Source organism: Hyperoodon ampullatus (genome assembly GCF_949752795.1).
Source record: "Hyperoodon ampullatus genome assembly, chromosome: 8".
NCBI lineage: Eukaryota > Metazoa > Chordata > Mammalia > Artiodactyla > Ziphiidae > Hyperoodon > Hyperoodon ampullatus.
In genome coordinates, this window is record NC_136921.1 from 65,316,555 (window position 1) to 65,329,005 (window position 12,451).

Below are 12,451 nucleotides of genomic sequence, written 5' to 3' on the forward strand. Positions count from 1 at the left end.
TAAGATGTACATCTGACTTTCTTAACTTGTCACTCTGTTAAACTAAAATAATCTTTAGCTCTACTAACCTTTCATGTTTTGAATGTGTGAAGGAAAAGCAACTTTTGCAGACATTTAAAAAATAAATATCTGATGTTAAAATGGGTCACAGGAAGTCTTCTGGTTTATCGTACTGTTTTAAAATAGGAATTCTCAAACCATTTTAGAAAGATTGTCTACTTTAGAAGAAGAAATTACATTATTTTTTCTCTTTAATACTTTGCAATGTTTCTATTGCTGAGGGTCTTTCTAATATAGATGCCAACTTTTAAAAAATCTTGAGTGGCATCCAGGGGCTGAATAATGCCTAAAGGGAGCACTAACTGTCCTGAGGCATTAGAAGAGGAGGTTTTGTTTGTTTGTTTTAAGGAAGGAGAGTAAAGGCAGAGAGACATGCATTGATAAAGGGGTGACATACAATCTCCAAGTGTCTTAGGTGCCACCCAATATCATAAAGTCTGTTGCTGTTGCCACAGAAATTTTAGTTCTTCCTAACAATGCTCATTACACAGGCCTTCAAACATGTTACTACTTTCCTCTGGAAGCTTTCCAAAAGGCTTTCTACTTCTTGCTTTAGTTGCAGATATTTAACTAATACAATGTTTTCAGCGAAGGGTAGCCACTCTACTTTGTATAGGAGGATTCCCTGGTGATGCTGTACTCCTATTTATATATTATAGTTGCTCCATTTAAAAAATTAACTATAGCAGTATACTTCTCTTTCATTTACCATACCTTATCATCTAATACGATGACCACTTATTTTGTGAATTATTTGTACTTTCTTTGCCCATGAGTCCCAGAATACTAATATTATCTCAGATCAATTCTGGGAAGTAATTATAAGCAAAGGGATAAATTGTTACTGGGTGGAAAAGTTAGAATGAATGGAGCAGTTTGGTTATAGCAACACTAACTTACATATTCCTTTTATGTGCTTTGTATTTGAAATACCTATTTGTAATGTGTTTGAGAATAGCTGTGGGTATTTCTGATATTAATGAAGAAAGATTTAAACACTCACTGGAGAAAGTAATGGATTTTGAGGAGTGGTTTCTTTGAGACATAGCCATAATTTGCTGTATCTGGCACTTTTCAAATCCTTATCCTATAAGGAATAATCAACTGGATGAAATTAAAATACCGTTAGTAATATCCTGAAGGTCACAGAAAAATCTTAGGAGAATTAGTGAGACTGGATCAAAAAGATTTTACATCTTTTCTCCTGATATATATATATATATATATATAGCAGTAGGAATGTTATTATGAAAACTCTTAATTCAAGTTTCCTGCATTTTGATCACTATAGATAATTAGTAATGCTTGAGAATTCAGTTTTGGCAAGATTGAAGTTAATGTCATTTGTATGTGTCTACCGTTTCTGTCAATCGATTCCTCAGTATACTCACGTTTCTCTGATATTTAGAAGCGAGATGTGTCATGTGCTGCTCTTTAGATAATATTATTATTATTTATCTGTAGGACCCGGGACCACCCCCTCCTTCTCCATTACTAGGTTTGAAGCCACTGCAGTTACTAGAAGTGAAAGCAAGGGGAAGATTTGGTTGTGTGTGGAAAGCCCAGTTACTCAATGAATATGTGGCTGTGAAAATATTTCCAATACAGGTATGTTTATTGCAGTTTTCTAGTCTGTATATATTTTTTAAAAGATGCAACTGGCTAGGTCATTGTAACTCAGAAACAGTCTGAAAACACAAGCCGTATGTTTCATGGTGGTTCTTTGTGATACTGGGGAAAGTGGTTAGCCCTTTTATGTCTGCCTTCTCATCTGAGAAATTAATGGTACAACAGTCATGTTTGTTTAGAGTGGTGGGATTACAATACATAAGCATATAGGAGATTTTTTGCCAGTAAAAATTCTACAGAAATGCAAAGTGAAGATGAGGATTCTAGTTAAAAAATATAATTCATTATCTGAGTGGTTAACTTTTAATGTCCCATTGACATTATCAGAAAAAGCGAACAGAATAGTGAAAGAGTAGTGTGCTTTGTTTTAGAATCGCTGTTTGTAGATATATTACCAGACTGATTCATTCTTGTCCTACTTTGAGTATTGGTGTAATCATTTCAGATTTTGTTTGGTGAATTTTCAGAGGCATTGAGTCAAGACTCCAAATAATTCGTTTACTGTTGACTTGTTTTTCTATTAAGGGGGGCCAACCTTATAAAACCCTGGTCTCATGCACCTCTGAGATATTCTTTAGTTTTGCTCCATTGGTGGTATAGATCTATGATGATTCCTTTGTTCCTGTTTTCTGCTTATACACACCTGTGGCTAATGCCGTGCATGGTATTGCGATCCTGGCTGGGTTTTTTGATGCAGGCTTCACCCCTGCACCTGTATAGTAGATCTTCCTTATACCAAAACTATTCAATTTCTTTGTCTTAATATACCTAGATTTTTGCCCTCTTACCTCCTTGAAAGTCTGTTTCTTAGAGTCTGTGAAGAAGTTTATTACCTTTTTTTTTTGGTAGCAATGCAGATACTGTTAACTGTAGTTTAGTTCTCAAAAGAAAAGTCTTTTGGGCCAAGATTCACAAAGAAGATCAGGGTTCGTATTTCATGTGAGGAAGCTTAAAAATTAGAGAAGCGTATTTGGATGCTATTAACGTAAGAGTAACAACAACAACAGTAGCTAACCTTTTACTGAATGGTTCTATTGTGTCAGATAGAGGTACTTTACATATGTGAGTACTCATTAATATGTATTATTACCCATACATATAATATAACACACAATATATGTATAATACAACAACCCTATGAGGCACACACTACAGTCCTTGTTTTGCTGATCAGGAAGCTGAATGATTATGTAACATGCCAAAGGTTCTTAAGATAGCTTGGATCCAGAGGGTTCCTAACCGTTATGCTATGGTGCCTCCCACTTTCGTTATTCTCCCATTGTGAAAAGAAACTAATCCTTTATAAGTAGACATGTAAGAGGCATGGATCACTTGTAGGCACAAGTGAATCTGTGGTGTTACAAATTATTGTATTGCATATTTATACCCCATTGCTCTCTTATTGACTGCAGGGTATTCTAAACATTTTGTTAAGAAGGTTTGACATGCTGTTAGTGTTTGAAAAAAATTTGTTTTCTATTTAGATGAAGTCATTCTCCCTGAATTTCATCTCTCAGAGAGATTATTCTTAATAGTAACACAGGTACCTTCACACCGTGATAAAATTACACTGTAGTACTAACTTGTATGTGGAATGTGTTGCCATTGTTAGGATTCAGAAGTGCAGTATTTCTGATCAACTTCTATGTTTACAAATTACAAACACAAAAAAGTATGTTTGAAGGAATGGGGCAGGGCAGGCATTTGGTATGTAACTGTTAACCTGTCGTCGAAGTTTTCTTTTATTAAAAAACAGGACAAAACAAAACCAAAGAATCTCTTAATACTTAGCCTTTAAAAAAAATTGCCTTAGAACTTACTTGAGTAATCTCTTAGATATGGTTTATTTGCCTGTGTTCTTTGCATTCTTACTATTCTTTTTAACTCTAGGACAAACAGTCATGGCAGAATGAATATGAAGTCTATAGTTTGCCTGGAATGAAGCATGAGAACATACTACAGTTCATTGGTGCAGAAAAACGAGGTACCAGCGTTGATGTGGATCTTTGGCTAATCACAGCATTTCATGAAAAGGTAAAACTACTTTCCATTTTAACTCAGTGAAGTCAGGGTTGGCTTACTTCCTAATGTTGGCTACAAAGCCCTCACTTATTTTTCTGGGAACAGTGTGTTACTATAGTTGGTTAATATTTATAAATAAAAACCTGTTTTAAAAATGATTTATTTAATAGAAGAACAAAGATGACAACTTTTTCACCTAACCCTCTACTTATATAATACCAGTCTTTTGTCCCTGATTTCTTGTGCTGCAATTACCTCTCTTACAAATAATTATCTTAGTATAGCCACTGCTTAGGAACTTTCATTTACCATTTACTGTCCACTTTTATTACATGAGACATTTTTTCAGCTTGAATTTTGTTTCTTAAAATTCTTTAATCGATGTCACTTAGTGACAAAACTAGGGTCAGGAAATTTATCTGATCTTTGATCAGTCACTGATTTGTAGGGTAATTACCACCAAAACACACTTGCTATTTTTCCTCAATTTTTCTGCTTTCAGAGTTAGTATGAAAGTATACATTAATAAAGTAGGAAATTGTGATCTTCTTGGCAATCAGTTTCATCACTCTCAGAAAAAAGTGGCTATTTTAATTCCCTTAATTCTTGACTAAAAGGTTGGCAGTAATCTCTAGAGGAAGACTCTTTAGGTTAGTTGTTGTTCATATGTTTTAATTTTTTGTTCTCCTAGTCCTATTTATAACATCTCTATAGTCAGTATATTTTAACTTTTAAAATATTTTCTAGAACTTTAGATTTTCAATAATCTTTTTTTTTGTAAATTTTGCCTTCTCAATGGGAAATTGACCGACTGCTTGTAGCAAACCTTTAAAGATTAGTGGTATTCCTTTCAAATGTTTATTAATGTGAAGCTTGAACCATTCCAGAAAGATTGCATTTTGGATATTATTCACTGAAAGGAAAACTTTGTTGCCTTCCATGACCTCTTAAAAGTAAAAAGGAAAGTCTCCATATACATACGGCTTTTGTCAAGAACATAAGTTGTTTTTTTTCCCCCCTTTCTTTAGGGTTCACTATCAGACTTTCTTAAGGCTAATGTGGTCTCTTGGAATGAATTGTGTCATATTGCAGAAACCATGGCTAGAGGATTGGCATATTTACATGAGGATATACCTGGCCTAAAAGATGGCCACAAACCCGCCATATCTCACAGGTAGAGCTAAATTTATATTATTTTACCCAGTAATTCAGTATTTATTATTTAAACTTTCAGTCCCCTAGGCAAAATTTATTTTTCCCCTAGTTACCTAATCATGCTATAGGAGGCATTGATTTTCACTTGTTTTTCAAATTAGCTTTGAGATTGGCCAGGAAGTATTTTGGATAATGTATATATTAACATCATTATCAAAGGTTAATTATTGACTTATGTTTCAATTTGTCTCATTTCTGAAAACATAGTTAAGAATGAAAATGTATTTTCTTTGTCTCAAAGGAGAAATTTGTTTTACCTCAAAACATGATTTACTTCAAAGATGATTATAAATAGGTATAAGGGGATGTAATTAAGGAGAGATTTTGAGTATCTTTTTTGCTTGTGTTTTGACTGACTATGTGATCATTACCTAAGTTGAGGTGGAAAGAGGTATTATTTGAATAATTGGGTTTACTAAATTTTCCTTTTCAGTGAAGAAATAGTACTTGGACCCAACAATTGTCATATCTTAAAAGGGAAACCGTTAGTTCCCTTAAACATGGGATTCAGTTTGCCATTGTGTATTTAACGTCCTTGAACATGGGGTCAATCTGTCATCTTATATTCAGTTTAAAGATGGATGTTTTAAATTACCTGATTCATTTAACAAATACTTAGTTGAGTGCTATCAGGTGGTGTCTTAGGTTGCTGGGAGGCATTACTTTTATTCCAATTCTAATGTAGATTCTGATTTTGAAAACCTTAAATGACTTCTACCTCAGAAATAGCTTCCCTTCTCACCTTCCTACATACAGTCTAACCGCCTCTTCCTGGATTTTTGCTCGCCTCACCTAGTCCTATAGGGAACTAATCCTTTGGAACCCCCAAAGGTTATTATAAGTAGGGTCTCTAAAAATCCTTTGAGTCTAAAACTGATTTTTGTAGCATTTGTGGTTGTCTATCTGTGCGTCCTCTGTCTTACACTTTGTGTCTGCACACATAAATTTACCATTGCTCATGGTACCAGTGTGTTTACTGGGGTAAACAAGCTTACTGAGCTTACTGGGGTATAGTAAGCCCTAGGATGAGCTAGTTGAGGCTAATGTGTAGAGGAAGACATCTGATTGCCTTAAAATGGTTACTCTTTTTGGAACACCAGGATCCAGCTGGAGCAGTGTATGTTTATGGTGAAAAATTTCTCTTATACATTTGTAGAGATGCTTTTGTACAGCCAAGTTGGTGAATATAATAAGAACCATTAAAATAAGGGACCGTTTTAAAATGTAGGCCTGTGCCAATAGGCAAAAAGCTCCAATTCAGCTATTACTGAAAATTCTTTCATTTTGGTTTTTAAATTTCAGTGTCAATGAGAGTTTCTAACTATAAACTCTGAAATATGCTTATTATCTTAAAAAGCAACAACTTTATGATTGGTAGTTAGGAGTGACATAGATAACATGTAGGCTGGACAGTATTTTTGGAATGGCAGCTCTTTATAAAACTGCTTTATGGAGAGAATTCCTTCTTATTGTCCATGTAATGGATACGACCAGGTCACTGTACTCTTGTGCTTCAAGCTATCTGAAGACTTTAAACTTTTTTTCCCTCTCCCGTTTTCTGTATTTCATACTTTGAAATAACTATTTTTTTTAAAGCATACATAGTCTCTCTTCCTACTTACAGTCAAAAAATTTAAAAGATAACTCGTTTAAACTGAATTTGAATACTTTATCTTTCTATTTGCAAGGGACATCAAAAGTAAAAATGTGCTGTTGAAAAACAATCTGACAGCTTGCATTGCTGACTTTGGGTTGGCGTTAAAGTTTGAGGCTGGCAAGTCTGCAGGTGATACCCATGGACAGGTAAGGATGATAACTGTAAACTGTAAGAAAAAATAATCTTGTCCCATATTTTCTTAGATGGCATCTGGGATCAGTTGGTCTAAAATTATTGTGCTGGTTCTTAAATTGGTATCTGATATAAAAATGACTCTCGGGCTTCCCTGGTGGCGCAGTGGTTGAGAGTCCACCTGCCGATGCAGGGGACACGGGTTCGTGCCCCGGTCCGGGAAGATCCCACATGCCGCGGAGCGGCTGGGCCCGTGAGCCTTGGCCGCTGAACCTGCGCGTCCGGAGCCTGTGCTCCGCAACGGGAGAGGCCACAACAGTGAGAGGCCCGCGTACCGCAAAAAACAAAAACAAAAAAATGACTCTCTTAAGAGTAATATGTTAAATTTGCTGAGGAAGATATTTTCATATGGTGATGAAGGACTGTTAGGACCTCAGGTGGTTTAGATCAAGCAATTCATAAAATGATTTAGATGTCATAGGATTCTATTTTTAAAACTAATCAAAGAAGAATCCAACACATTTTAATAAGCCTCATTCTTTTAGGGAGTTCTTAATATTAACTCACTAGTTTTAACTTGTTAATTCTTTCACTATCTTAAGAGGAATGGAAGAATAATCAGTCACTATTCATGTTATAATGTAGTAAGATCTAGTGCCTGTTTTTCCAGACAGCAATGATAGTTTCTTGCTTCTTGGTCTCTATTGCTTCTTTAACTCTTTAATCAACTTTATAGCTTTTCTCTGAATTCTCTCCAGAGTTCAGAGCACTTGTAAGGCCCTGAGCAAGGAGTTTAACTCTACTAACCAAGGTCTGCACAGAGACTTCAGCAATGGGAGCCTTTAAGCCAAAGAGGAAAAGAACATTATCCATACGTTTTATTCTCAGAAACTGAGGCTCTAGGAAAGGTGTTTTCAAACCAGTTTGACCTGAAAGGTGATATTTCCTTAGAAAGCCAAATGATTTTGCACAATCATTGCTTCATCTTTCAAATCAGGCAAATTATTTGATCATCTGATTCTCAGCTTTCTTTTTGCCCAGTGTGTCCTACTGACCTCCAAGAACATAGCACAACAAATTTTAGCAACATTGACTAATGATTTAAGAATTTAGTCATCAGTCATAGTTCTAGAAAAGTTGACAACATATGTATTTGGGAAGGAAGGCAGTTTTGTGGAGAATGTAACCGAGATGGGAGATTGTGCAGGAAGCCTAGGACCAGGCTTCTGAGCTGATTGTCTGATTACCTTAAGACTAAATTTTGCGAAGAGTTTAATCCTTTGGTACTTTATAAACCTCCCCCCTTTTTAAGAAAAGAATTTGGGGATTCATTCATATCTTTTTTTTTCAAGTTTTTTTTTAATAGATTTTTATTGGAGTATAATTGCTTCACAGTACTGTGTTAATGTCTGTTGTACACCAAAGTGAATCAGCCATGTGCATACATATGTCCCCATATCCCCTCCCTCTTGAGCCTCCCTCCCACCCTCCCTGTCCCACCCCTCTAGGTCATGGCAAAGCACCGAACTAATCTCCCTTCATTCATATCTTTTAATGCCCTCATGATTGGCTTACATGATGGTAAAAATAACTAATAATACATAATAATTACATATATATATAATAATGAATAATACATCACTGATGCCTTGACTTTAGATTTCATGGACCAGAAAGTTTCAAAATGCTTGTTATTGCATATTTTATATATTGCAAAGAACAATGGAAAAAAAGTAACATTTTTCTCTAATATCATCATCAATTTATAAAAGAGAGGACATTTTATACTAAAAAGGAAGATGTCATCATTACATAAGAAAAGAAGTACTTTGGAAGGCATACATTTATCTTTAGGAGAAAAGTAGATTTTTGGAAAAGCTTGCTTAACAGTACAATTATAAAATAGTTATTTAAAGTAGCAAAAAAGGCAAAGCTACCTTTTTACCCTTTCTTTAAAGTGTTCTCCTTATTAAATGAATTAAAAACTTCGGGTTTTTGAACTTCAGGGTCTTAGTGATCTATCCTTATTTTTTCTTAAACATCTCTTTATATGTATATTTGCAGATAATTGCCCAACTTCTAGTCTATAGATCATAGTCACTTAGCAGTGGAGCTTTTGGAAATACCAGTATCTGGGCCGCTCCCTAGACCTATTAAACTCAAGTGGATTAATCTAACCACCTATCTCACAGAAATTATTTAAGTGTTCATATATGAATCTTGTCAAGCACCAACCAAAGTTAGCTGTGCTAGCTTAGTAACCATAGTTACATTACTAAGAAATACCAGATTGTTAGGGACAGATATCAATAAAGAATTTAAGACAGAATTCATGAAGAAACAAATACATAGATTTTGTGGAAACAGAACTTTAAAAAGTTTATCCACCCTTTACTTGGCTAATTCATTTTATGTTTTGTATTGTTTATTAGGTTTTTTTTCGTACAGAGAAAGAGAAAGCCTCAAAAGGAGTATTTTTTTTAAAAAAGATACATTTCAAACAATGTACAGTTGAAAAGTATACAGCCTTTTTTCTCTGTTCCATCCTCTCTCCACAAATAACCATTGTTCAGTTTCTTGTGATTACTTCCAGAAGGGGGAAAAAGTCGAAGCCTAGACCAGCATAATGTCTGTTGATATATCTATTAAGTGTATCCAGAAGGGATCTTAATATATATATACTGTTTTGTTCTTTGCTGTTTTCATCTTACAGTATTTTTAGAAATCTTTCCATATTTGTCCTTATAGATTTACCTCATGTTTTTTTTAAGAGCTGCATAGTACTCTTACTTACTTATTTAAGCAGTCCCTACTGATGGTTGCAGCCACTGTTTCCAGGGTCTTGGCTGTTGTATTACTTGAAATGGAATAAAATTCTGGTAGTCATAATTTAGTTATCTTACCTGATATTAGAGCACACTTGGTTTTGATTCTCTTTACAAAATCCTAAAATGTTAGTTCACAAAGTTAGTAAGTGCTGCTTGCTTTCAACATCTTTTTCAGGTTGGTACCCGAAGGTATATGGCTCCAGAGGTATTAGAGGGTGCTATAAACTTCCAAAGGGATGCATTTTTGAGGATAGATATGTACGCCATGGGATTAGTCCTGTGGGAACTGGCTTCTCGCTGTACTGCTGCAGATGGTAAGGGAACATATATTTTTTTAAAAGACATATACATATATATGTATACCTGTACCTACTACACATGTATGAAAAGGGTTGATTACTCTCAAAGGTAATATTTTAAAGTACAATTTTTTTTTAAATAGACTCCAAGAGGTGGTAGCATGAAGAAAATTCAGGAGGCAGGGGATGGGGAGGGCAGGAGAGGAAGGGTACTGATATGTATTGATCCATTACCATTGCCAGTTTTTGCTGGGCACTTTACATACCTTTAGCTTATTTCCTAAAACAACTTTGGAGGTAATTATCACCTCAGTTGTGAGGAATTTGACGCTCAAATTGTAAGTAGAAATTAAATAGCTTGTCTGTTTTAGCTGCAGAGTGGTAAGTGGTGAAATCAAGATTTGAAACTGTGATCCAGATTCAGGGAGAGGGCTGCTACTTTGGTAAGATCACAAGGGTCCTGAGACACCTAAGAGTTAAAGTCAACTCTTGGGTGAGAGGAGGTGCATATAGAGACGGGATTTTGCCTCCCAGGATACTCAGGCTGTCTGTTCAGCCCTCCCGTGATGGATTGAATTACCATTCTATCCTCCATGACCCAGAACCGAGCGTGTGTTATAGCACAGTTAGATTCTGCCTCCTTCAAGCTTTGTAAGTCTGATCTGATGCAGACATTATTGTGAACATAAGTTACATTCCCTAGCACATCACCTTGGTTCTAAGGGATTCCTAGTCCTTGTTCTTGAAGTCCTTTTCAAGTCCTAAAAATATTTACATTGATTGACTCATTATAAACCTGCATATTATATTCCTAGTGTGACAGAATTATAGCGTTGTAGGTATTCTGTCTTTAGTGCTCCTCGGAAGGTCTCTACTCTCTCCAATTACACTACACTTTTTTGGATATGAGAATATAAGGCAAATTTCCTGACTATTAAACTCCCAAACCAAGTAAATTAGTTTGATCTTTTAAAATTTTAATTTATAAAAGGTATAACCATCTTAACCTATGTTTTTATAAGAATATTTTCTGAGTACTGTAATAGTTTCTCAGTGTAGGACAGACTACCTCTGGTATATGAAACTTGATTTGGGATACTCTACTTTTAAAGGGAATTTAGTGGAAAGTGCTCAGGAATGGACAGCCATTCATTCTTCCAAAATTGGCCTGGGAATGGATCCAGAACCTAAGAAAGGTTGAAGCAATTTGGATATAATTTTAGCTTAGAAGTCTATAGGAAGAAGAGTAAGCTGTTCAGTGTGTTTTGGCTCAAAGTGGAAGAAAAAATGCATTTATTGCATGCATTCATGGAGGCACAAGTAGGTTAGATGGCAGATGTTACAGGAAAATATATTTCTTAAGAATTTCATTAATAGGAACTCTCCAAAGCAAGCCAATTGGATGTAGTGTTATAGGGGATACACAAGTAATACACAGTTTAGTTAAGGTGATAAAATGTATCCTGGACAATTAACTCCAGAGTAAGGTAAGTATGAATTAGGTAAATGTTTTTGGATGAATGTTAATACCTGAGAAATGTTAAGGGAGTGTTACGGGAGTTTAGAGGTGTGAGGACTTGCTTTGTTGGTGGGGAGGAGAGGTTATCAGGGAAATTTTTATGGAAAAAGAATAAGATAGATGCTTACATTTCTTAAATGCCTTGCACGTGCTATGAAATACTCAATTGCAGAGTCAGGCATTTCTGATTCAAGTCAGAAATTGAAGCAGAGGGGACAGTATGAACACTGCTAACGTAAGTGCTTTTCAATTTTTTTGATGGCTAATTGTTGATGGTTCAGTTCAGTGATTCTCAAACTTTAATGTGCAAACCAAACTCCTGGGAATCTTGTTAAAATTCAGATTTTGACTCGGTAGGTCTGAGGTGGGGCCTGATATTTACATTTCTTACAAAAGCTACCCCATCAGTGCCAGTGCTGCTGACCTGTGGGCCACACTTTGAGTAGCAAGGGTTAAATAGACACCTTAGAATGTCAGTACTCTAAGTGATTGGAAATGCTTCAGCAGAGACTGACTATCCAGCCATCAAGGATTCTTATATTTAGACAGGGTTAAGATGGCCTCCTTCTTGATCAGCTGTTTGTAATTTATATTCTATGCAGGAGTATTTGGTGTGTTTTGAGAACTTGTACAAGGTTTATGTCTACATACAGACACATCTGGTCACTGAAATTGCTCATTAGACCAATTTCTGTCAACCGGAGACAGTTTAGTGATTGAAAGCACAGACTTTAGAGTCTTTGAGGTGGATTCAAGTTCCAAATTAACAGCTGTATGCCCTTGTGCAGATTATGGAACTTTTTTTTGAGCTTCTTTCTTACCTGTAAAATAGGGTAATGCCACCTTCACTCTGTGAAGATAAAATGGAAGTAAATAATATAAAGTTCCTGGTCAGCATAAGTGCTCATTAATTATTAGTTATTATGAACTCCTAACTGAATTTCCATATTTGAGTAGGCCTAAGGAAAAAAGGAACATGTTGTAGAATAAATCTTGCTTGTCTGTGAAGGCACATTCTGATTGGTTGGGAACCCTTTTTGTAGAGTACATTTGTGATTTTTAAAAAACAATATCTGGCAGCTCTTGTGAG

At 35.4% G+C, this 12,451-nt stretch overlaps 1 protein-coding gene across 1 annotated transcript in view; it reads left to right on the top strand.

The window, feature by feature from the left end:
• The window catches only part of ACVR2A (activin A receptor type 2A), an 83,851-nt gene that overhangs the window by 69,406 nt on the left and 1,994 nt on the right, over positions 1 to 12,451 (top strand). Inside the window, exons 5-9 of the mRNA XM_079710352.1 lie at positions 1,525 to 1,668; positions 3,580 to 3,723; positions 4,740 to 4,885; positions 6,615 to 6,729; positions 9,719 to 9,857. Coding sequence (XP_079566478.1) covers positions 1,525 to 1,668; positions 3,580 to 3,723; positions 4,740 to 4,885; positions 6,615 to 6,729; positions 9,719 to 9,857 — 688 coding nt within the window. The remainder of the gene's footprint in view (positions 1 to 1,524; positions 1,669 to 3,579; positions 3,724 to 4,739; positions 4,886 to 6,614; positions 6,730 to 9,718; positions 9,858 to 12,451) is intronic.